The 27,334-nt window shown below is 42.2% G+C and overlaps 1 protein-coding gene across 2 annotated transcripts in view; it reads right to left on the bottom strand.

The window, feature by feature from the left end:
* LOC136834445 (probable RNA-binding protein CG14230) overlaps positions 1-27,334 on the bottom strand; it is a 127,062-nt gene that overhangs the window by 90,121 nt on the left and 9,607 nt on the right. For both annotated transcript variants that reach the window (XM_067097057.1, XM_067097050.1), the window contains exons 2-5: positions 21,561-21,782; positions 19,409-19,914; positions 18,616-18,743; positions 11,753-11,858 (exon numbers count right to left, since the gene is read on the bottom strand). In XM_067097057.1, the coding sequence (XP_066953158.1) occupies positions 11,753-11,858; positions 18,616-18,743; positions 19,409-19,914; positions 21,561-21,750 (930 nt within the window). In that variant the 5' untranslated portion in view covers positions 21,751-21,782. The remainder of the gene's footprint in view (positions 1-11,752; positions 11,859-18,615; positions 18,744-19,408; positions 19,915-21,560; positions 21,783-27,334) is intronic.

Here is a 27,334-nt window from a genome sequence, read left to right as displayed (position 1 = left end):
TCCCTAAACCCTCAATAGTAAGGGTATCTTCATGCCGGGGAGCATGAAGAGCCAAACGCCAAGGGTTTCCTTTATCAAAGGGAGGAAGGGTAGAGGCATCCGAATGGGGTGTGACTGCACCCCTCCGGGCGCACGAACCCGGAGAGCACGCTCTCCTGGTTCTGCATCCTCTCAGCTAAAGACTTCCAATGGTCATCAGAAGCATTAAGGCCCGAGGCGAGCTGAGAAGAGAGATGGCTCAATCTATCCTCCACCTTCTTATCGAGCTTTTGCAGAAGGAATTCTGCAAAAGTCTCAGGGTCAAAAGCAGGCTGAGGGGGGGACTCGCCTTAGCTGCCCTAGATCTCGACCCCTTGGCAGGGGGAGTAGCCTTGCTAGTCGAAGCCACCGGACTAGACGCCCGTGACTTCAAGGGAGGTAGAGGAGTAGCCTTATGAGAGCCAGGAGCCTTGTAGCCCTTAGACTTCAAGGTCTTCTTCACCTTGGGGACAGCAGATCTAGACCTGTCCTCAAGGTAGGACGACTTCTGAAAACCCTGAAAGGAAGAAGTTGATGAAGAAGTAGAGTTAAAAAGGGAGCCCGCTCCCCCTGCCTCACTTACCTCCTTACCTCCTACCTGGTCCGATTCTACGTTCATGGGTTCTAGGTCGAGGTTAATGGCCGCCACTTCCTCAGTCACTTCCCCGCAAAGGTTGTCATCTTGGGAGGGCTGCGTCCCGACCCGGATCTGCTCAATTAAGGGGGCGGCTACTTCAGTTGGAACTGCAGCAGAGATCCGGGCGCCGGGGTAGAGAAGATTACAGATGAATTCTGATAAGATGTAAGGCTTCCCCGACGGGACGTTCCTCCCAAACCCGCTGACCCAAGCCTTCAGGGTCGACATCAAAGAGTCACGGGAAGTATGGTCGGCCTGGAAGAGAACAAGGGCTTACTAAACCAGACACTAGACGTTATATTCAACAATATAAGGAATATAAGCAATACAGTCAAGTAAGAATAAAGGCTAGCGGACTTGAAGCTTACCGACTCGTCCATCACCTGCTCATACAGAGCGTAGCATACTTCACAACCGTCCGGGTGCCAGACGACCAAATCCCCCACCCGGACTGCACAGCTGGAATGGGAACGGCAAACCACATGGCCGTAAGGTTGGTGCAAGACCGCCGTGCACCCGGGCTCCTGACAGCGTACCATCTATAAGTGGATATGTACATGAGTATGCTAATTAAGGCGCGCCGGAGTAGAGCCGGCGGAGATAGAAGCCTTAAAATAGTGATGGAGCATGCTTATTGACAAAATTAGAACTTGCTGGAGTAACCCGGCTAAATAATTATAATATACAATACATGAACAGAAGAGTTAAGGACCGCCGGAGTAAATCCGGCGGTTATAGTACACCTTAACCTAAGATCATGCAACATTTCAATAGCAATTAATATGAAATACTAAATCAAAACAAACAATGTCGGACTCTGGCAGTGTAACATAATGGTCAACTTATATGTGTAAACAGCAGTACATAGCTAGTTATGATATTCCGTCCTGGATGCCTCAGACATCCCGCTGCTTCAAACCTATGGTAACGGCGGAGGGGGGGGGGAGCGGAGAGCCGAACTCAAAACTGAATCGACCCTCCCACTTGTGGCGGAGAACTGGTAGTGAACAGTGCCAACCGACCGAAAACCAAACCCACCGGAGTGGTAGCGGGCAAGAAAGCAACGGGAGATCCGAATAACCCAGCGGAAAAGAACCAGTAAAAGTCAAGATCGAAACCCTGGACCTGTGTACGATGCTCTGGCTAACCTGGAGGAAAGCGAACAAACGAGACACTAGCGAGATGGCGGAAACCGTAAGGCGGAGGCCGGATAGGTGGGAAACACTCATCCGGACTCCGGCCTAGACTCCCAACGGGGTGCCAGTCGTAAGAGACCGACGTCCTTCATGCGGGGAGGGAGAAGATTACACGCCACACGCTAAGGAGCAGGGAGGGAATAACAAAATGGAGGGGTCTAGATAGAGCGGCCAGGTGGATGGGAAAAAATCCCCCGGACGCATATAGAAACTCCCCATGGGGTGCTGGTCATGGAGACCGGCTTCCCTCACGCAGGGAGAAACTAAAGACACCCACCAAATGTTACGGAACGGGTAAGGAAAGCTAGGCTAATAACATGAAAAACTTGAACTACCTATGACTCTCAACCCTCCCCAAATGTCAAAGCTTTTGACTGGGAGAAGGTGAAAGAGGCAGGAAGGGGGGGGGTGGGAGAGAAATTCCACACGAGGTCTGGCCACCCACTAACACCGACAGACTGGGCGGATAATAGGCTACGTATTAAGGAGACCCCTACCTATACTAACCCACCTCCCGAAACCAACTGGTCTGATGAGATATACCAGAACAGAGGAAGGGGGGAAGTGGGGGGGAGTGGGGGAGGGGGAGGGGGGGTCTCCAAGGCCTAAGAACACCCTCAAACATAACGGTACGGTCGGATGGAACCAGAAAACGAGGAACTCCCTCAACCAACCGATGCCTCCCTCCCAGCCTCAAAACGACATGGTCGGGGGAGAAGGAAGTCGAGACACATGCAAAATGCCTAACTTAAGTAGCCTAACCCCCCGATGGCAGACGAGAGGGTTAGACCAGAACCCAATAACACAGACTAAGTACTGTTAAAAGTTAACCAAAGATATGAAACTAAATGTAAATAATATAAATGTAAACAAAAAATTATATAAGAACTTGTGCTAAATGTATGGCCTAACAGCTCGCGACATGTGGGAGAGGGATGATAACAAAAATGGCCGCCCCTGACGTGAGCCAAAGAAATTTCTTAATCCAAAAATATACATGTCATCCATCACTATATATACCAGTTAAACCGTTAGCAAGACTACCACCTTGGAGAATATATCTTTCAACACGAGAGGAAAGTGCCTACGAAAAGAGCAAATAAAACGACACAAAAACGAGAGGGGAGAGGCTCCCCAAGCAATACAATTATGTTAAGATACTGGCACCACATCCCTCGTGACGAAAGAACAATCCATCCAAAAGGAACTTCCTGAAGGGGTAAAATCACAGAAACACAAAATAGATAATATATATAACACAGTGAAACACCCGCAGAAACACGCTGCTAAGGCATTCCAACAAGGCTGATATGGCCAAGGCGAGATGAACGCGGAGGAACGCCGGATATATTTCACCTCGTAATATTGAATTAGAGGTCAAATAAATGCCTCAATAACTAACAAACCCCACAAGAAGATGGTACTTAACTTAGTAGCGGTGAAATCCTGCGAGGAAGACATAATGGGCCAAAAAACGGCAAGGAAAAACCACAAGCACAAGCAAGGGGTACAAAAATGAAGGCGTGCTAGAATGGAATGATTCAAGATGGCGCTGGAGGCGTTGATTGGCAGGGGCGGTGAGTGTTGGCTGTAGGTCGGCTCCTCACTCTCCGGGGTTTTTGACATTGGAGATTTCTACAGAGCAGGGGTCTGTGATAGTGACATCATACACTCACCCATATATATACCGACATCTGTTTGATTATAGATGATCGAACTGGGGGTAGTAACTCCAGCATTCCTGATAGCTTTTTTCTCTGGTATTTTTAACAATGCTTATACCTAGAAATTAGTGCTTAATGGTAATTTCACCGGGTGACACAGGTTGAGCTCAGAAATCACCGGTTTCTGCTTATTGGCACCGATAATTGGGTATTGGCGTCGATACATACCTAATGGAGGCGCTGATAACCAAAAATTAGCGCTTTTCGGTGCCGATAAGCCCAAAAATTGCAGAAAAAGCGCTGAAAATCGGTTATCATCACACCCTCAGAAGGAACCCTGTTGATAACCGGGGACTGCCTGTACCCTTATTCGTTATGGAGAAAAGATCAGCAAGGAAATATACTGCTAAATTTAAGCTGCATGTTGTAGCTGAAGCTGAGAAAATATATTCAAGCTGCTAATGACTATAAATTATTGTGCATCAGCAACGTGGATGGAACTCCCCTGGACTTTGATTGGAAAGAAAAGTATTCTAATCAAATATACTGGGCATAAAAGAACACATTTTACTGTTATTTTAACGTGTATGGGAGATGGGACGAAACTTTCCCCCATGGTTATCTTTAAACAGAAATTGAACTGATGCCTAAACAAAAATTCCTGAATGGTAACATTGTCCACGTTCACAAAAACCTAAAGAATGCAAATGCGAATGGTACATGATCGCTGTTTGTATTTTATAATACAATTACTATGAAAATACATACAATATTACAGGATACAGTGAAGTAAAGCATCACTTTTTAAAGGATCCATGGAAAAGATGCATATTCATTATGTTTGTATTTTATAATACAATACTAATGTGCGTCACCGACTTGTGGCAGATTCGATCTTACGGTGCTTTTTCAGCACTGTAACTTGATGTTGCATCAAGTTACAGTGCTGTAAGTGCCATTGAAGGTGCTAACGGCAAGAATAGGCATCAAGTTAACAGCACTTACTGAGCTGTAACTTGATGCAACATCAAGTTACGGCGCCGTAAGCACTGTTAAAGAGCCGATAATGTATGTGTATATTACATACACTAACTTAATATCTCGTGTATGATGTGACCCCCTTAAATTTGCTTCAAAATTAGGTCTTCAAAAGTTGCATGATATGGGAGTATACATAGTAATTTGAATTTCTAAGGATACAGTAAGTAAAACAGCATTTGTTATAACATCATCTTTACATAACTAATATTTCATACGATACCTATTGTTGCAAAAGCTAGCCTATATACAGATGGTTTTGTAATTTAGCAGTCGTGTTATACTAAAGATATGAGTTAAATTCACGAAAATTTGCCATACAGTAAAACCCCTGTATTCACGGGGGATGCGTACCGCACCACCCGTGAATAGCTGAAATCCGCAAATACTTAAAACCCCTCTAAAAACACTTAGAAATGCTCATTTTGATAATTTAAACACAATAAAAACCCTCTAAAAATTTTATACATGAGTATTTTAATAGTTTTATCACAAAAAGTGCATTTAGTCATGAAAATATGAAAATACAGTAATTAGTGAGTATTTCTCAGTGAAAAATATCACGAATGGGCGAATTTTCCACGAATAATGGGTAGATACGTTCCACAGAGAAATCCGCGAATGCCTGAGTCTGCGAATCTTGAGAACGCGAATATGGGGGATTTACTGTAATTTTTTAATTTTTTCTATCTATAGGTCATCTTATACATGGAAATATACAGTAGTTTCTGACTAGACTTTTGCATTATAAAAGCTTTTCCATATTGTCAAGAGTTCAAGCTCTTAAGGATAAAGCTACCAAGAATCCTTGCCATTCATTCCATTATCCTAACGTCTCTGAAAGGTTTACCGGGTGTAGTGTTGACCATTCTATAATGTATTGTAAGTTGTCAGTGTCACAACAATCGTCATAATTCTTCATTTTACACTACAAGACAAAGGGAAAAACAAATTGTGAGCATCTACCATCATACTCAGAAAGAGAATGGATTGAGGAGTTAGTGAGGTCTACTGAAAACCATAAGCACAAAGACTGAGCAAGATGAAGCAATCCATACTTGGCCTTCAAAACACCATCAACAGAGTTGGCCACCTTGAACCAGTCGATGCAGTAGAATTCTTGTCCCTAAAAGATGTCCCCTATGGGCAACAAAATCCTTGTGAATACCTGAAGCCCTGTACATGAGCTGAAATAAAATGTCTTGGACATGAATACCTTCTCTCCAAATATACACTGAAGGAACTTAGTGTGACTGAGGATCTACTGGCATGAGGAAAATGCATCCTGCATGTCCACCAAATCATCCAATCATTCTTTTTGGAAACCATTAAAACAATGCTGGAAAGAACCATGAAGAATGGGAACAGACAAAGTTGTTCAGTCTCAGTATGTCCAGCACCGGGCGCTAACCTCCGGTTGTGTATGGTGCTAGGAAAAAGTCAGGTAAAGCCAGTGAATTATCAACACATGCTCCACTGCATTCTTCCCTGATCACAATCTCCTACAGAAGAACAAGATACTTCTGCTGGAAAAGACAAGAAGGAAAGGATATAGGAGACAACCCCAGTGTAAGGGAAACTCAAAAGGAATCATAACTCTATTTCAGTGCCTCCATCACATTAGGTTCTGCTCCTAAATGTTTTTAAACATGCCAGAAGGTTTACAATTGGCCTCCTACCAGAACCTGAGGGTTGAGCAGCTTCCCAAAAGTAATAAAAGACCAATGATAAAGAGGAAAGACTTGTACCAATATATCTTCCCTTACTGCCTTATGAAGTCAGGCTTAGAAGGCAACCCAAATGAGAAATGAAAACAGTAGCCATCTCCTGTGCAGGAGAACCTTTGCCAACAGTTAGGAGTATAACTGTTCTCACTTTTTCATAAAAGAGTTGGTATAAATAGAAGTGACCTTAACAATGCAAGTCAAAAAATCTAAAGACACTTCCCACTAAAATCCTGCTGGCCCCACAAACCCTTTTACCTGGTGCCACAAACCCTCTATGCTGGAGCCACAAACTCTTTAAGCTAGTGCCACAAACTCTCTAGGCTGGCACCACAAACTCTCTAAGCTAGCACAGAGAAGAAACACACAGAGAAGAAACACTCAACAACCTAAACTGAGACCTGGACAAAAACTCCATCTCAGCATGTCCAAAGCACTTTGTCAGCCTCAAGAGTACAGTAGAACCCCGGTCCTCGACACTAATTCGTTCCAGAAGAAGCGTCAAGATTCGATTTAGTTGAATTACGAGTTAATTTCTCCCATAAGAAATAACTGAAAATGGATTAATCAATTCCTGACCACCAGTCATTACCCCAACCTTGCCTTGTTATACAAAACTTTACACAAATTACAATTAAATAAGTTCAGAGTTCAATAACTTACCGTATCAGAAGCACATTTTACATTTTTAAATGCATACTGTATCAAAAAATTGGCCTACGACCAATGCGGCCGTATTACCGATGATAGACCGAGCGCCATAGGCTAGGCTAGGTAGCCTATATGCACTACCAGAATGTACTATAACGGGTACACACGAAAACTGTTGTTAATAATGATAACATTGAAAAACAAGCCTGATTATCACATTAAATCAATAATATAGTATTTATAAGCCGAATTACTGTATGTCTGTTATCATAAAATTAAGAAAAATTTCCTAAATTACGTCGGAACTTGGCCGCTTGTGCCAGATGTAAACAAACCATAGCGCCACTAATTACATAAACATTCAGTATTTATGGTAAATTTCATACAGAGTCTACTGGAATAGTGTACAAAATCACTGTAAAACATCTTTCAGTAAATATTATGATTCCCTAACATATTGTTACCCATGATTGAATGAAAATTCAGTGCAGAAAGCCAAAAAAATGATAGATACCTGTACAAGGTGTACTTCTCCAAACAGCAGCAGCAGCATGTGTGGGCTTTAAATGCTTTTAAATATGCATGGGAAGAACGCCACCAACAATGCCAACTAGCGGCAGCCGCCCGAAACTCTTTTTTCTACAAATATCATATGATTCATCGGGTCGGATTCCGGTTTGTTGTTCGAGCTCCGACGCAAAATTTACTCAACATTTCGTGTCGAAATCTGATTATGTCGAGTTCTAGTATGGTCGAGGACCGGGGTTCTACTGTATGTCTCTTCAAAGGAATGAGACAATCACAGAAAACCGAATTTTTGTCCAAAGACGGTTTGTTTAAGTGTAGTCAAGAGTTGACAGACTTAAAAAGATGCTTTGTGTACCAGAATATCAGAAAACTTATGAAACTAGCTCTAACTGAAGGAGAAAGCTTTGGTTTCTTCAAATACTTAATCGGTGCCAAAATACCTGAAGAGAACAGAGAACTATTCTCTAAGACTTTACAGCATTCCCATATGACACATCCTTAGAGAGCATATCAGCTACAATAACATCTAGCTTGGAAACAACAGAAGATACTGTAACTATGGTAGGATTGGAAAGAGAAACATTAATAAAGGCAGAAGGAAGAGACTTGAGACTTGCCAACAGCCAAAGAAACTGATAGGTTTTGAGGAGATGAAGAACAGAAGACAAGGATTTAGAATAAGTAGATGTAGAAAAGATTGGTTTAACACTTGACTGAATCAATGTGACATCAGAATAAGTACAACTCACTACAGACACATTATGCAACACTGTATCCTATTGGTGCTAACAACCTTATTACAGTACTAGATGCTGATGATGGTAAAAGTCAAATTATGGTGCAAGATTTATATTTACCAAAAACAGTCTTTCAGCTAACACATTAAATGTGACTCAGAGTGTGAAGATGGACAGGCAAGTGATGGATGGCACAGAATCCCACTACCCTGACAACCTACCTGATTCCACGACAGTGACTCTTCCAACTGTTGCTGGGCAGTTCTAAAACTGAGATGCAGAGAGGCGAGGGCACCGACACCTTACCTCTTACAAGGGATTGCAAAAATGACTGCACACTATGGTGATACCTGACATGTTCCCTAACATAAATTCTGACATTCCCTAACATAAATTCAGACAAACCTTTTACTGACTAAAATAAGATTTACATCCTGTTCTATCTTCTGTATATGCTTTTCCTGAACAAGAGGGAAGGGGAGGGCCAAAGACTACCTAAAGCATTAACAGAGGAAGAAGCCAGACTGAGTCAGGATAACTACAGACGAAGGACCTGGAGAAGAGGGAGAAATGACAGGTTGATGACTTCACCTAACTGCTTTTGCAATCTATCTGTTTCCCTTCTCTTCCTATACTAACCAACTCAAGCATAACGTCCTTCAAAAATCCCTACATTCCTCACATCTATTCTCAAGATCACACTTTCTACCCTTGCACCTGGCATAAACAATGTGTCGACCTACTTCAAAATTCAACATCCTGCTAACAGAGTACTAATTTCTATAGTAAATGATGTTCTTAGTCTTGATTTCAGGGAACCCATCCTAAGAAAAATAAATACTGTATATAGTACCATGAAAGCAGAAAACCGCCAAAACCATGAAATATCAACACGAGCCTAAATGCAGTGGCAGCAAGGAGAATTCTGACGAGATAAAACATTCAAACCACACCAGGCAGAGAACAGGTGTACTAGAAAGTCATCCAGGTCAGCCATGTGATCTTTTGACTGAATGCTGACTCACCTATCGGAGTGGAGATATAAGCCATCTTTAACAGTAGGCAAGATTCATGACAAATAAGAAATGTTTTAGTCTGTCTATGTCAATGCAAAGTGTACCATTTTACACATCTGAAAACAGCAAAATTGTATTACAGTACTGAGCAAAACAATGGCAGTATTTTGTGCATTCTTCCGAGTTTCTGAAACCCTATTTACAAATCTAATTTTTTGTTTTATGGTCTTATAATGTTCTTTAATACATGTTTTATGTTTAAAATTGTGGAAACCAATCAATACTTTGGCTTGGTGTTGCTTACTGAACACAACATATTTCATCGTACAGTACATCATCCAGACTCAACCAAAACAAATGGTTAATGAGTGTATGATCACCATTGTCTTGCTTGGCTATAGTAAGATTTACCGGTAAATTCTTTTAACATGCTGCAGTCTGAATATTGTCAGTTAATGTTCCTATGTCAGTCTCGTTTGAGTCTAGTGAAATAATAGTATACAGTGCAGGCAGTCCCCGGTTATTGGCAGACTCGATTATCGGCAATCTGGTTTTACAGGGTTTGTCTAGCAGCGAAAATCGGTGATTTTTGGTGGCGAAAATTGCTGACTTCCACTTATCAGTGCTGATAATTGGATATTGGCGCCTATACATACCTAAGCGCAGTGCCAATCTCTGGTTATCAGAGCCTATACCTGGTTATCGGCGATTTTCGCTTATCGTCATGCTGTTGGAACGGAACCCCTGCCAATAACCGGGGACTGCCTGTACTGATATACAACACGTAAGTCACTGAAGCCTGTTGACTCATCTATTGTAATCTGCTGATATAAGAATGAATCTTTATGATTAGGCTATATATATTTTTCTGTTTTTATGATGCTTTTGTCTATTTACTATATTTAAGTACATAATAATTCATGGGTCATATACAGTAGTTCTCATTACAGGCAGTCCCCGGTTATCGGTGGGGTTCTGTTCTGAGGGTGTGATCATAACGGAAAATCAGCAATTTTTGACACCTTTTCAGTGATTTTTGGGGCTTATCGCCACCGAAAAGCACCGATTTTTGGTTATCGGCGCCAATAATCGGCAATTTTCGGCGCCGAAAATTGCCAATTTTCATCGCTAGACAAGCCCCATAAAACTGGATTGTCGTTAACCGAGCCTGCCATTACCGGGGACTGCCTGCACTGTTCAACTAAAGATAACCTTCTTCTGGGGTTAGGCCTATAAAACACTTAACCTTCAGCCTCTTAGACACATTGTAAATTTCTGATACTTTATGAAATAAAATAGTGTCTTCTATGCTGGAAAATATGGTAAGCTGCATGAATAAAATCAACACCATACACTTCTTTGGTCATCAATGATTCATGAGCAAACATGGCATCTTTAGTTACACTTCTAGGTTATGCCATGCCATAAGTCAGCTTCATTGTTCATTATACCTAGGTATCTTGTGTATCTGTTGTGATTAAAAGATATTGGGCTACCTGTATATATCTCTATACTGTATTGTTAAAGTACAATTAACACCCTACACCACTGTGCTATCTGTAATTAACATGAACATAATTCGTTCAGTGGTGCAATTATACTTTGTTTTATTTTTAATTTGTGCTTCAAAAATAGGAAAAAAAGATCAAGGGGTCAAAGGGTTTTGGATCAAGGACATTGTTTCCAATTAGGAATTCCAAAAAAGCTTTTGCTATCTGTCAAATTTTATAGAAAAGCTATCATTATCACAACCCCCTTACCATCTCATATGGCATTAGGCTTCATCTGTACCCTTTCTCCATGATTTTCTGATCCTCATACTGGTCCTTGTCCTGCTACCTCATTTAACACTTTGCTCGTCACTTCTTCAATAATACATCCAAAACCGCTCAACTCTGAGGTCTCAAACTGTTGCTCAACTGTTGGACACCACATCTCTAACATACTTTTACTTTTCTGATATGTTATTCTTACTGCACTTGTCATGAATCTTACCATTCAGTAGTTGGTAAGTCTCCATTTTATTTGTCAAATTTTTGCTCTTATTATTAATGGGATAATTTTATTTTCCAGTAGTCTAGTAATATTATTCTATTTTATGAAACCACTGCTATTCTTTTCAAACTGCCTCCTCAGTACATGCTTCACAGTCCAGTATGTCTCCAAGGTAACAGAAAAATTCTAACTCTATTAAAACACCACTAAATATAAGCCAAACAGCCTCACAATCCAGTATGTCTCCACGGTAACCATAAAATTCTAACTATTAAAACACCATCAAAAATAAGCCAAGCAGCATATGTACAATATTGAGCTCGCTCTCTCTCTCTCTCTCTCTCTCTCATTTCTTGACTCCATTACATCTTTGCTAAACAACAAAGAAACATAAGCTTGAGTGGTAAACCAAAATAAATATGTAAGTGTGGAGACAACAACACATATGAAAATTAGAACCGGACATGGTTTGAAAAGTTGAACAAGCTACTGTATATGCAAAATTAGTTTCACTCTTAAATTACAGAAAATTTTTAGGAAGTACTGACCTCTACAACTGGACCGAGTGGAAGTAAACTGATTTGGTGACAGTCTTGAAGAGTTGGATCATATCTGGTCATTGGCTTGAAAGATGGGTCATACTCCTTTGTGTCACTGCAAAAATACATAACGCTGAACTAACTTACCAAAGACGCTTGTGCTTATGAAATACACTAAAAGACCTTTTACTTGGCATAAAATACATAATCAAACCAATCTTACATTGTAGGTAAAATTTCAGTACAGTATGTGAGTTTAAGGAGTAAATAATACTAGTAATAGAAAGGCAAACAGTATGAGTCCATCACTTCAGAAACATATTATGTGCAACTTCCATCAAAATTCAAGTTAGAACAAGAATCCTCTCCTTAAATCCCTGTCGAACCGGCAGATTTTTCAAAACTCGCGGCAACCGCCGAATGGTAGGTGTCCGATTAGGTGGTTAACAACCCTTACAGGGTGGTAGTTGGAATCATTCCCGTTTTCAGTTCCTCAGATCATCTCTTGCCCGACCTGTCTCCTGAGGGGAGGAGGGTGGGGTTTAAAATATATATATAACTGCCAGGTAATTCATAAAACTTTGTTTTATCATAAAAACTTCATTTTTACGAATAGAACTTACCTGGCAGTTATATATATATATAGCTGATTCACACATTTGGAGGAGGGTGAAAGACAGGCAACATCGTTGGGAAACAACTAAAAGTCGTAGGTAATCACCTTGATTCCTTACCTGCTAAGGTAGCTGACTTCAAAGGTTCCTGCCTCTTGAGTCGCTTTCCCTTAGGAGCGCCAGCCAGGTGGAGACCTGTTATGCTGAAACAACTCAATCGAGTCTGTCAAACGGGGTGAGACCAACAACGTGACTAGACTTCTGTACTTCCTATTCCCCCTTTTATTACCTGTAACCTTACTCAATCTAACCACCTAACCTTGCAGACTAGATATACACCTATCTAGTTAGACTGAGGTTGCTGTTCCCACAAGGAAGCTTCCTCAGACAACCATAAAACACCAACCCAATTACAGGTATCCCAAACAAAAGTTAAGGTTGAGGGGAGGCAGTAACTCCTTTACCCAATACCGAAGCTGTAGCTACATATGGGCCCAAGGTGTAACATTTCTCATAATCGACTCTTACCTCTCTGAGGTAATGAGAAGCGAAAACAGAGTCGCTTCTCCAAAAAGTGGCATCCATTATTTGCTTAACTGACATTCTTCCTATATGCCAGAGAAGTTGCAATGGCTCTTATTTCGTGAGCCTTCACCTTCAACAAACCAAAGGTCTCCTCTTTACATAAAAGGTGAGCTTCTCTTATTGTCTCCCAAAAAAGAATGATAACGCATTCTTCGAGAGGGGCTTTTTGGATCCTTCACTGAACACCACAAGGAACTGGAAGAACCTCTTAAGTCCTTTGTCCTAGAAATATATGCTTTGAGGGCTCTAACTGGACAGAGGAGTCTCTCCTCCTCTTGGCCCACTAAATCAGTGAGGTTAGGAACCTCAAACGTCCCCCGCCAGGGTTTGGAAGGGGTTCTCATTCTTAGCAAGGAAGTCAGCCTTAATGCACAAATTGCTCCATTACGATTGAAGCCTACTTGCTTCTGTATCGCCTGAATCTCGCTGACCCTTTTTGCTGTAGCAAGAGCCAACAGGAAAAGAGTTTTCTTCGTTACGTCTCTCAGGGTTGCTTGCGAGATGGGTTCGAACTTCCTGCTGCACAAGAACTTCAAAACCACATCCAAATTCCAGGACGGGGGTCTCAAAGTCTGCTTAGTCGTTTCGAAAGACTTTAAAAGATCTTTCAAGTCTCTATCTTGAGACAAATCTACGCCTCTGTGCCTAAAGACCGTAGACAGCAAACTTCTGTATCCTTTTATGGTGGATACGGCCAGCTTAGAATCTTGCCTGAGGGACAAGAGAAAATCAGCTATCTGGCTCACAGAGGTAGTGGTTGAGGAAACCTTATGCTGCTTACACCAAGATCTAAAGGTTTCCCACTTTGATTGGTAAACTCTCAGTGAAGAGACCCTCCTCGCTCTGGCGATAGCTCTCGCAGCTTGTGCTGAAAATCCTCTCGCTCTGACAAGCTTCTCGATAGTCTGAATGCAGTCAGTTGAAGAGCGAGGGGGTTTTGATGATACCTCTTGAAGTGGGGCTGTCTGAGAAGCCTTGGACTTGGAGGAAGACATCTTGGAAAGTCCACTAACATCTCCAGCACCTCTGTGAACCATTCTCTTGCTGGCCAAAAGGGGGCTATCAGGGTCATTCTCCCTGAATCGAGGAGGGCGAATTTCTTGACGACTAGATTGATAATCTTGAACGGAGGGAACGCAAAAGTGTCTATCCCTGTCCAGTCCATCAAGAAGGCGTTTACTGCTATTGCTTCTCTGTCCGGGACTAGAGAGCAGTAATTGGGGATTCTCTTGTTCTGGCTGGAGGCGAAGAGATCTATTGAAGGCCTCCCCCATAACCTCCACAGTTTCTGGCAAATTTGAAGATTGAGGGTCCATTCCATGGGCAGAACTTGCCCTTTTCTGCTGAGCATGTCTGCTCTTACATTCTTCTGCCCCTGCACGAATCTTGTCAACAGCTCCACTCCGTGGGTTCTTTCTGCATAGGGAAATTCCTTCCCCTAAGATCAACGGATCCAGCCACCAACTCAGATGCTTCCTGATCTCTGCTGGAATGTGGAAGGAAAATGAGTCCTCCTGATTCTTCCTGTCCCAGATTCTTGAAAGGAAGTGTTGCAGAGGTCTGAGATGCAACCTTCCCAGAGAGACAAATTTCTCGAGCGAGGAGAGGGTGCCCAGCAAACTCATCCACTCCCTTGCCGAGCACTTCTGTCTCCCTAGGAAATACCGAACCTTCTCAAGGCACTTGGTCTGCCTTTCTTGTGAGGGAGAAGCCCGAAAACGAGCTGAGTCCAGAACTATTCCCAAATAAAGAATCGTCTGACTCGGTTCGGTCTGGGACTTCTCCTTGTTGATGATGAGACCCAGATCCTGGGCCATCAGAAACGTCTTGCGTAAGTCCTCCAGACACCTGTTCTTCGACTGAGACCTTATCAGCCAGTCGTCTAGGTACAGGGATACTCTTATCCCCTCTTGATGAAGCCATCCCGCCACATTTGACATTACTCTGGTGAACACTTGAGGGGCTGTGCTGAGGCCGAAACAAAGAGCTTTGAACTGGAAGCATTTGTCCTGGATTACAAACCTTTAAAACTTCCCTGAAGTCGGGTGGATGGGGATATGAAAGTAAGCGTCCTGCAGGTCCAGGGATACCATCCAGTCCCCTGGGCGGACTGCTGCCAGCACAGACTGAGTCGTCTCCATGGTAAACTTGGTCTTTTCCACAAATCCGTTCAATGTGCTGACATCCAGGACCGGTCTCCATCCACCCGAGCTCTTGGGCACTAAAAACAGATGATTGTAGAACCCTGGGGATCCTAGTTCCAAAACTGGTTCTATCGTTCCTTTCTCCAACATCTGGTCTACTAGATTCAGGAGTGCCCCTTGTTTCATAGCGTTCGAGTACTGAGCCACTAGGGCTCGTGGCGTTGTTGAAAGTGGCGGTTTTCCCGTAAAGGGAATCTTGTACCCTTCCTTGATGACTGAGAGGGACCAGGTGTCTGCCCCTCTTGCTTCCCAGGCCTGCCAAAAGTGTGACAGCCTTGCTCCTGCTGCTGTCTGGAGGACTTGTTTCTCAATTCCTAGAGCGTGTTCTAAACGTCCTTCTGTTCGCTCTACCCCCTGTTTCTTGTCTTCTTCCTCTGAATTCAGTTCTAGAAGGAACTCTGCCCCGAAAGGGCTGCTGAACCTTCTTCTCCTCCTTCTTAGCAGCTGAAGGAATTGCCAGAGGAAACCTCCTAGCCGAGCGAGTAAGCAGATCTTGAGTAGCCTTATGAGCCAGAGTCTGAGAAATATCCCTGACCAGGGACTCCGGAAATAAATCCTCCGAGAGGGGGGCATATAGGAGCTCTGCCTTCTGAACGACTGCAGTAGATTTGGTCGTGAAGGAGCATAACAAAGCCCTCTTCTTTAAAATACCTGCAGTAAAAAGTGAAGCCATCTCATTTGCTCCATCCCTCAGAGCCTTATCCATACAGGCCATAATACTAGAAAGGTCTTCAATTCCTGTTGCCTGAATGGTTTCTGTTCTCTTGGATAGAATTCCAAGAGCCCAGTCTAAAAAAACTAAACACTTCAAAAGACCTAAAAATTCCTTTAATGAGATGGTCTAGTTCCATCATCGACCACATCACCTTGGCTGCGTTAAGGGCATGTCTCCTAGAAGAGTCTACTATGCCAGAGAAGTCCCCTTGGGAGGAGGCAGGGACTCCCAGGCCAAGAGCTTCTCCAGTCTTATACCACATGCCAGCCTTCGAAGCAAGCCTAGCTGGTGGGAACGAGAAGGTGGACTTTGCTGCTTGCCTACGCTCCTTAAGCCAGTTATCAATCCTGGTCAGAGCCTTCTTTGCAGAAATGGAAAGTTTCATTTTAATAAAGGCTGACTGCTTCCTCGATTTCTTCCTGTTGAACTGGGACTGAGGAGAACGAGGAGCAGCAGGTTTAAACTCCTCCCCATACAGCTCCAGGAGAGAGCGAGAAAGAACCTTATAATCATCCGCCGCATTAGAAGGTTTATCTTCATCCTCTGAAACGTCTTCCAAGTCATGCATTCCTCCCAACTCCGTCTCTTTCTCTTCTTGCTGTATTGCGCCCGGGGAGGACGTACGATCGTCGAATGCGTCCTGGCGCCGAGAGCTGGTTGCGTCCTGACAAACCGCACTAGATGCGTCCTGATGTCGAGAGCTGGATGCGTCCTGGTATCGAGAGCTGGAAGCGTCCTGGCGTCGAGCGTTGGATACGTCCTGGCGCCGAGAATTGGATGCGTCCTGGCGTCAAGCGTTGGATACGTCCTGGTGCCGAGAATTGGATGCGTCCTGACGTCAGAGAGGTGGATGCGTCCTGGCGTCGAAGAATTCACTGCGTTCTTTCCTTCCTGGAGAACCAAGTCGTCATCTTGTCGAACAAAGGAAGAATGCTCCCGGCGAGAGGAAGAAAATTCCTGTCGCATATAGCGTGGAGGAGAGGAGTCGAGCCTCAGGAGAACCCTGAGGCTTTTGCTTGGGCGAAAAAGAGAAGACTCTTTTGTCCCAAGCTAGAACTGCGCCACTTGTGGACTCGAAAGGGAGAGGAATCCAGTTCTCTCTTACTCCTAGAAGAAACCTCAGCAGGCGTCTCCCTTCTAGATCTCTTCACTGGCAACTTGGAGTCTTTACGCCTGACCGACTGGGGGAGGGCGGCTAAAGGCCTGTACAAGTGAAGCTAATTGGCCTTGCATGACGGTCATAAAGGATTTTGCAGCAGCCGCTGCATCTTGAGGTTCGAGGAGAAGGTTGTCGAGCCAAGCTGGGAGAAGGAGACGGTTCTCTCGAGACTTCTCTGGAAGCTGAAGGAAGAGGAGATCTCTCCTTCCTCCATACAACTAGTGGAGAACATTCCGATAAAGGTCTTGACCTTTTCGCTGGAGAGACGTTCCGGTTGTCGTCGGAAGCAAAAGATTCTGGGCTACTCCATGCACCCGAAAGGGGAGAGCGAGTACGAGGTTGATCCTCTTGCTGCGACCATCTTCTTTTGGTCGGCCTCGAATCCTCATACTGCCATCTACGTCTTGGAGAGGGGCTAGGAGAAGACGCAATCACTTCCGACACGCCTTTTCTGTGGCGGTCATAAGCAGCCTGGGAAAGAGCAACAGGACTGCTTGAGGCGACGGCTGACCGAGGATACGTCCCTCTCACCCCCTTACGATCGTCGACGTACCTTCTCCCTTGGTCCTGGGAGCTTGGTAGAGGTCTAGATCTAGGGGTATGACAGGGTCGATCAGTCGCCACCTCCACTGCACTTGCACAAACACTATCACTAACTTCACTTGCACTCTTACCTTCTCACAGACCTAGATTTAGATTTAGAAGCCCTCCTTAACTTATCCATTTCTAATTCATTTCCATCCATTTCTTTTCATCCAAACCCTCGCATTCTTTACATCTTTTATCCAAGGCACACTCAAAACCCCTGCACCCTAAACAAACAGTGTGAGGGTCCACCGAAGCTTTCAGTAACCTCACCTTGCATTCTTCATTCACACACACTCGAAAATACTTAGAATCAGACATCTTATCCAAGAACAATCAAAAGAATAAACCAAAACAAGCCACAAAAGCGACTGCCAATCCAAAGGTCAATATACGTCACCAATTAAAAGTCCAAACACAGCGACCTAGGGAAGTGAGCGAAAAACCCGACGGTGGACCAGCAACGATGTTGTCAGTCCAACCGGCAGAGATGATCTGAGGAACTGAAAACGGGAATGATTCCAACTACCACCCTGTAAGGGTTGTTAACCACCTAATCGGACACCTACCATTCGGCGGTTGCCACGAGTTTTGAAAAATCTGCCGGTTCGACAGGGATTAAGCTATATATATATAACTGCCAGGTAAGTTCTATTCGTAAAAATATTATATATTTAGGGATGATTTCCATAAAAAAGCTAGGAAAATTACTTTACCAATCTCAGCAGCAACAAGAAGGGCCACAATCTAATGGAGATAAATTCTCCAGCTATGAAACAACCACCCTTCTGCTTGCAAAAGGACAAACTTTTAAAGTAATCTGTATTTTTCTTAACATACATACCTGAGGTCTTTACAAATGGGATTTACTTTCAGCGAAGCTGGAACACAGACCATTTGAGGGATCTCAAGACAATAAGAAATAATGGAATGATGCATGCTAATGCTGTTACACTTGAGATTTATCTTCTCAGATTGAAAAACAGACAAAAAATTTTGGGCCAATCTACCTCACCACTTTAGGTAAACCCCAATTCTGCCTCTTATCTTTGGATTTTGCACCTTTTTCTGCTTCTCCTTCCTGTTCACTAGGTGCATCTTCAAATACTTCCGTACCATCACTATCTAGTGTCTCACTCTGTAATTAAGAGAAAATTACAGTACTTATATTAAATGCTAGAAAAAACTACAATTAGCTCAATACAGTACAGTACTATATATAAATGAATTCTTAAATAGTTTTCCTAGATAAATATGTCCCCATAAGAAGAGATCACTTACCAAGTGTCTTACAAAGCTAATGTTAAAGTGCTCAATATTAAAAGTTCTCTATAGTTTCCATGATTGTTGCAACAGCTGCATTGCTTCCTTTCCTTTTCCTTTTCATCAATTCCCCTTAGTCTCTTCTTACTTAGAAGTATAACTTGTTATACTTTACCTTTTTCAGTTTTCAGTTTGCATTCAAGAACAATTCCCTCATGCAAGAACTACAAGAGACTAGCAGTTAGACAGTACATTCCATTTAATTAATTTATAATACAGGTAATAATTATTATAATTATATGGATGCCTTTTATTTTTCAGATACTGTATTATCTTTGGCCTTTCCCTGCCACTGGTCAATATCAATACTTTGAGCTATTTCAATTTTCACTTCTTAATTTAGGAATACTGTATATCCATAGAGTCATCACTAAGAGCACTGGGAAGAAAACGGAGTTGCAATACAATCCTATGGTCAGACTACTACTACACTATTCCTGTTAGACAATATCATGCACATAGTAATCAATACATCTTTACCTTATCATCAACAATATCATCTTTTTTCTTGCTTAATGCCTCTTCTAACTGTCTCCTCTCCTTATTACTTATCACACACCCCTCATCTTCATCAGAGTCAGCCCAAACAGAACTAAATGTCTTAAAGCTAGCCATCATTTCCTCTTCTTTATTGTTTTTCGTTTTTCTAGGGGCTTTGCGCTTTGCATGTGACAGCTCATCATCATTTTCATCATTTTTGGACATATTAAAGTTTTCATATACGTTACTTGGATCCATTTCAAAGTTTCTTTGTTTCCTTTTTTCATTGGGAAATACTTTATACTCTTTTTTGCTAGTTTCCATTTTATTTCCATGATGCCTTTCAGATTTCTGAACACTGTCATAGTGAGAGAAATTCTGAGAAATATGCTTGTGCCCCTGCCTTTCAGCTCGTTCTCTTTTCAGTCTGTCTAAAAAACTCTCCTTGGCAACTTCAACTCGTAGACTGGAACCCTGCCAAACACTCCCATTCAGGATCATTATACCTGCAAAAAAAAGTAATCAAAATATGTAATTACTCTGTAGATCTAAAATAACTTTTGTTACATAGTACATAAAAACATGTTTTCTTCAAAATATTTGTTGTTATATAAAAAAACAAAAATTTTATTTTACCTATGCTTTACTAACTGGTATGATAAAAACTTGTGAAACCTCCTATTGCATCTAATGCAGGGGCATCGCCAGTTAATTTACAGTGATCCTTTATTCACCAACTGCACTGCTTTCTACATTTCACTTTTAATCAGTTTCCTCTGCAATCACTATACCCACCTGTCAAATATTTTCCCCTTTTCTAGGTCCAATTTCACCCCTCATTTAAGAACAAACCCTTGTGGATGGACCTGAGAATCTAGAACTGTGAATCACTGCTCTATGTAGGCTATGAAAAAATAATGCTCTTGCATATCATCATCTCCATTCTGTGCCATGACCTTTACGTGTGGATTTCTTAAAGTTAGTCTACCATGAAGATTATTCACTAAATGCTGCCAAGTACCTAATGCACAAACTATGGCCTTCATCTATCTGACACTACCAGTCTGTATGGCAAGTGTGGTTGGACTACTTCCACACAGAGAACTTAGTTGACACCTTGACACCACCACAATTACAATGTACTGTATTTTCATTTTATTTTCATGACTAAATACATTAGATAAAATATCATTTAATAATTTTCAAATAATATTAATGTAAACAGCAAAATATCTAAAAAATCTTTAATACAAATTAAGTAAATCTTTAATACAAATTAAATACATGGGAAGTTCTGGAGAATGCTCATTAAACTGCTACCAAGAAGATAACATTCTTTCAGTATTAAGGGATGTATTTACTGGTAGGGAGCCCCTCAGTATACAGACATTTCCTAGTTTACCCAGCTTAACTCTGCTTAAGCTAACTCTGTCTCCTACCTTAGAACAAGGATTTGATTAGCCCTCATCCTCCTGCAAGACATATCACTCACCTTCCTTCTATCAAACTGGTAAACCTCCTCATACTTAAGACTTCAAAAACTTCTGCAGCAAAGAGGAGACTACATCTTGGCAACAATTTGGGGGCATCCCTTTCATGTTGGAAGAACATGACAAAGATATTCTTCCTCAACTTAATGATGCATCTTTTAACCAAGCCTTAAACTGGTTAAACTGAAGCATTCAATTTTGAGAAGCAGCCTCTTCCTCTCAAATTAGTCTTACTTGCTACTCTTAGTTAACAGACAGATTAGATAAGCTTTCTAAGGGCTTCAAACTTACTGAAACCATTTATACTGTATTATCATCAGGTTATATTATCATTGTAATATACATAAACTGATCATCTACCACAAGCATTTACGCAGGCTAGGGTAATACAGTAAATCCCTCGTATTGGCGGGGGATGCGTACCGCAACCCCCCCGTGAATAGCTAAAATCCGCGAATATTTAAAACCCCTCTAAAATCGTCGAGTTAACAGGAGCATAACACAGGAAACAGCAGGAGCAGATGGACCACAGATATGCCAGAGTTTAATGGCCGTTTCCAGCCTACGCTGAAAGTAATTCCTAATGTAAAGGACTGACGGTTTGTATATCGTGTCGGAACAAAATACAATTACCTGTACTGTACACAGAAAACTGTACTCACATTGTTCCAATTGCTCTTGGGATGCTTCAATGTTGACATAGGCAAATCTCTGCGTCACATTCCCATCAGCATCTGTCTTTTCTTTCACCTCAGCATCTACAATAGAGCCATATGGTGACAGTTTGGATATTAACATATCCTTGTCAACCCCATCACCAAGTCCACCAACAAACAGTCTTGACGGCTTCATTTTGATGTAAAATCAGTACTACAGGGGATGAGCTGTAATAAAAGATAACCTATTAATAAATTTTCTATAGAGGATGTGTTAGTGCTGAATATAATTTTAATTCTTAAAATACAAATAAAATAATATAACTTGACTACAATACAAGCCTATACATTTCCACTAACTTTAAAACTTCAATGGATTGTCCTACAATCAACTGCTGTATAGAGATAAATGAATGGAATGTGTATTTCTTGATGAAATACAAATACAATGTGTATGGTCAGGTTTGAAGAGAACAATTTTACCTTGAAAACTGCATGTTACTGTAAAAATAACATTGTTAGTGAAAAAACAAAGTTCTACATAATCTTATGGTTTACAAAGCTACCCTTTGAAGCTTAGTAACATATATTTCTATATCCCACTTCATTAATTTTAACTATCTTGTTCATTTATACTGACACATTTCTATCCGCATTCACAAATGCTCATATTCAATGCATTAACATAAATGACCAGCTTAGATAAATTTTCATCTTTTATTTTAGGTTCTTCAACTTACATGTACCAATCATAGACAAAAAAGTAAAGACCAAACAGCTATTGTTGAACTCAATCAGGTACATCAGACGAACTCTAAATCATCCTAAAAGTTTAATCAATTTGGACAATAGTAAGTTATTACCACCCAAAATCACTGAAAAGTAATAAAGAAAAATTGCAATAGTGAATATATGTATTGCAACTATGTTTACAAATAGAATACACTCCATGAAAAAGCCATAATATTTAAGAAAGTATGTCAAACATTTCCTTCAAGGGGAATGACTAAATTTTATGAGAAGCCTCCCCTCTACACCAACTGCAAGTAGCAAGTTTTACTTAACCGTGATCAAGGCACTTCTTCACTAAATGTACAACCTAAGTGACTAACCATGTTTACATAAGGCAGTCTTTGAGGTGTATTAAAGATTTATTTAATACAAAAATTTCATAACACAATTTTTCAATACTTACACATTCATCAAGCTATAACCTTACAGACACAGCAAAGAAATAATTTCACAGTTATACCTGGTTGGGTTGGCAGGCTGTCTATTTTCTATCTTTTCACTTGCAAGAAAGCTCAAGAGAGCTTCCTGTTTCCCGTTTAAGAGTCTTTTTTTATGCCCACTAGATTGTGGAGGTGGGGGGGGGGGTTTGTAAATGTTTGTTTGGTAAATACTGAAAAAATTTTTTATGAAAATTCACACTTCAATAAAACTTAGCAAAATTCATCCAGCTCAATACCACACAGATATGGATGGAGGGCTAGTGATAGCTTATATTTCATCTCTTAACAGCCAAATCACCCATAACTTACCTATTAAGAAATCTTCAGAACAGGATCAAGGAGGATAGAGGATGTAGGAAGGTTAACTGGTAAAAGATCCTCAATTACCCTTGCCTTATCTGCAATGCCATTAGTATTCTTACTTTCTCCTTCATTTGACTCAATTTCTTCTTATGTTTAACTAAACATTTTTCTCCATATCCCAGCCTTCACTTTTACAGTACCTATTCTCTAAATTCTCTAAAGCTAAGTCTTTAACTTGGGCAATCTATTCAAGCAACTTACTTGATAAATCTTACTTGAACTCTAAGACGATGACACTGTCATTATCAACAACAGCTTAATGACAGACCATAAATCCTCAGTGTAAAAATCCTTCAGCAGCTCTGAGAATAGAATCCCCTTAAATGGCAGTAAAATCACAATTTTTTAAAGTAAATTGTATTTTTCCCAACTATACAAACCTGAGGTCCTTTACATTAGGAATTACTTACGGCAAAGCTGGACACAGCCATTAAACTCTTGAGCAGGTGGTTAGGCAGTAACTACTGCCAGGTAGGCAGGAATACCTGCCTGCCTGGATGTAAGCATTCCAGTTTGCCTTTCGGTCCAGGTTCAGATTGAGGGGTGGAATGAGGCGGGCATAAAATGTACTGTAAAGGACCTCAGGTTTGTATGGTTAGGAAAAATACAATTTACTTTAAAAAACTGTGATTTGTTCTGACACGATATACAAACCATCAGTCCTTTATACTAAGAAGACTCACTAGTTGGAGGGAGGAATCTAAGTGAGTCTCTTGAACTGACTGGAGTTCTGCACACCTGGGCTACTCCTGGTCGAAAGAGCGAGGAGGAGTACCATGCCTCTGACATACTGATCGGAGTGTAGGAACTGCAAGATCAAATGTCAGATACTGGACCTTTTCACAAGAGTGAGAAAACGCAACTCATATGAAAGAGCTAGGAAGAATCTAAGAATTGGAGACAGTAAGGAAAACCGAGATAGGGTTCCCGTACTGCCAGTCTCTCCTTCCTCCCCTTGCTAGAGGAAGGAGCAGAACTGCTTCTATGATTCTAGAAGAAAAATAGAATGGGTGCTCAATGGGTAGTCTTACCCCATCAAACACCAGATCCAGCACGTATTGGTTTGAGTCCTACTCTCATCCTGAAGAAGGAGAAGCAGGAGGACTGGGAAGGAGGAGGAGGAGAGGGCAGTCACTCTCAGTATCCTTCTCATTTCCAGAACCAACACCTTATACGAGATGCTACTATTCCTCTTGAAGGAGCCAAGTAAGAAAACACAACTTGTTGAGCAGCCACCACAGAGCCAAGGAAAAGAGGTTCCAAGGGCCTGTGGGCAAGACCACAGGAAGACAAAAGCGTAGTCTCTGAGACCACACCTTGCTTCCAGACCGACAGAAACTTTCAGAATGCGAGGGATGGACCAAGCCATTGACTTCTTGAGCTCTAGGGTAGAAAGTACCATTATCATTGTTGCCAGCTGCTGAGTATCTCCTTCAATTGCTTCACAAAGCCAGGAGAAAGATGTGTCCTTAGACACTTCTTCCTTGGGTGAGATAGTACTAGCGAAAATGTCAACGACATCCAGTTTAGGAATGTCAAGCCTTTTTGGAAAGTACCACAGCTCCCTAATAGGACAAAGCAACGACTGATCTGGATCATCGATACAAAGTCCAAGGAGGAGGGGAACAAGAAGGAATCAAACCCGACAACAGATGCTGATGGTTTCGGAGTCCACTTACAACACCCAAGAGGAGTCGAGGTATTGATCCCCTTTACCTGTTCTTCCATCTTCTGTGCCATGGCCAGAGCAAGATGAGAGATGGTCCTAATGAGGCACATTTCTATCCGATGACTCTCTAAGGGAGCGTGCAGAGCAAGGGAAAGGAACCCTAAAGAAGAGCCACATGCCACCCAGGGAACAGTTCCCTAGGACAGCAAGACCAATGAAGCTTCTCATCCTTACCTAAATCTCGACTGAGAAGAAGAAGGATACTTGAGATAGAAGACCAGGTCACAAGAGCCTACGTTATTCACAAATGAAAGGGAGAGAAGCAACTCTCGGTGGAGAAGACGAGGAAGTCCAGACTTGTAGAGCGACTCTGACCTGAGAAGAAGTTCCGTCAATGACACCACCCAACAAAGACAGATCCAATACCTGGGACAGTGTTGCAGAGGACTTCAAGAGATATCCAGCTATATATGTTGCTGCTTGGCGAAAAAGCCTATGCTTGTAAGGAAAGCTGGAAGGTCTCCCAGTCCTGAACACACAGGGATGCACTGCCTGAAGAACTGCTTCTTGCGTAGCTGCTACAGGAGGTTGGGTCAGGCAGAATTCTTCTCAATGCCTTGGAAGCAGAGCTATCAGGTCGGGCGACAGACGAAGTCTTCCAGCGTTTGTCTGTAACTCGGGGTGAGCAATACTTGTGAACCCCTAGTGAAACAGACAAATATGGAAGGAAAAACGTACATATTGATTTTTCCCAAAAAGACAGCATGCCTCACCTTAGCAACCCCTGGGTCTGGTATGAAGGAGCGAGAAAACTACCAACTTTTGTTGTGCAGGGAGGCCACAGAAAGATGGTAGGGATTTCTCAGTCGAGCAGTCATTTCGTGAATCTTCGTGAGGAAAAGAGTGAGCAGCACGTTCCGTCCCAATCACTCAAACCAGAGGCCAAGCTCGCCTACAAATACATCCCAACCAGGAATATATCTGGCCAACTGAGCTATCAAGTGCGCTATAGAACACTCGAGACGATTCCCTCTTGTTTGTTGACAAATGCCCACTACTGTGGTTTTGTTGTTCAATGTAAACACTGTCGCAAAACTCATCCTGAATTCTCGGAAGGCCAAAAAGCTGCCTAAAGTCCAGGATGTTGACGAGAAGGTACTAATTGTCTCAGTCACACACCTTCAAGATAAAGTCTTACAGGTGTACACCTATTCCTCGATCGGTGAATCCGTAAGTAGACACATGATGTGAGGGGAATATGCAAGCATATTCAAAGGTTCCTTCAATCAAGCATTAGCCTAACTCCTTCCTCATACTTTGAAGAGGAAAGAAGAATGGAGGAATGGAAGCAGACCTCCATTCTCCACCATGGGGAAGCTTCTGCAAGATGACAGGATACAAAGACGATTAGCTCTAACCAGGCTGGCATTTCCCGAATTGGGAGCACAGGAGAGGAAGTGGGATGGAAGTTTGATGAAAAGCATTGCTGAGACCCAAGGGAAATAGATCAGGCAGTCCCTGGTTTACGACGGGGGTTCCGTTTTTACGCCGCATCATAAACCGAAAATTGTCGTAAACCAAAAAATCAGCGAAAATCGTTGTAAACCGAAAAATCAGCGAAAATCGTCAAAAATCCTAAGAAAACCTTACTTTTAATGCTTTGGGTATATTGAAAATGATGTAAACTGCATTTTTATTGAGTTTTTCATAAAAAAAACCTCCTAATTTTGATTATTCTGCCGTTTTGGAGCCATATTTCTTCCGTTGGATCGCAGAAAAGCAGAGCCAAGTAAAGGTTCCATCCTAAGGGTCGAGCCAACTCAGGACTTACGAAACTGGAGATCCGAATTAGAACAAAGTCCTTCTTAGCTCCAGAATTGCCCACAGATTGCCATCTAGTATAGGAAGACCCAACCCCGGACAGGTCCAGTCTCCAGAAGGCAGGGTTCTTTCCAGGAATGGTTGTATCTGAGGAGAGAAAGCCTAAAGGTGAAGGATCGTGGATCCATCAGGAGACTGCCTGGAGGAAACCAGCAGGTGCCCTCCAAGATCGCCACCTCTCACTGCAGAAGAGAATACCTTTCATGGCAAGGAGAAGCAGAGAGAGAGAACCCAGTCCTGGTGAAGCAGAGTCAGAACAACCTGCAGTCAGTAAGACCCTCCAAGGCTAGAAGAATTCGTACTCTGTTAAGGCAGGGAAGGAGCTTGGTGTCTCGACCTGAATGAACTCCTTGTCTGAAGGAAAGTATTCATCTGGTCGAGAATGCTCTCGCAAGCAAGGACCGAGGTGGCCCCCCAAACTCTCGGCCCCTTCAGGAACTGCAAGGGTTGCAAGTGTTGAAGGTTATTCATTGGGGGAGCACTGGTCCTGTCCCAGGGATCCTCCAGCGCAAAGTTCTCTGAGAAACGAGGGCGATTGCAACTTGAAGAGGAAGACCCTCGCTGCTTCTGAAGCGTGAAATTCCTGTACCTCTCTCCTTGGAGGGAGACCTTGAGAGATCCCAAGAAACCCTCCT

This window comes from Macrobrachium rosenbergii, chromosome 4 (assembly GCF_040412425.1).
Source record: "Macrobrachium rosenbergii isolate ZJJX-2024 chromosome 4, ASM4041242v1, whole genome shotgun sequence".
Classification (NCBI taxonomy): Eukaryota; Metazoa; Arthropoda; class Malacostraca; order Decapoda; family Palaemonidae; genus Macrobrachium; species Macrobrachium rosenbergii.
The sequence above is the reverse complement of the archived record's forward strand: the minus strand, read 5'-3'. Positions and strand labels throughout refer to the sequence as shown.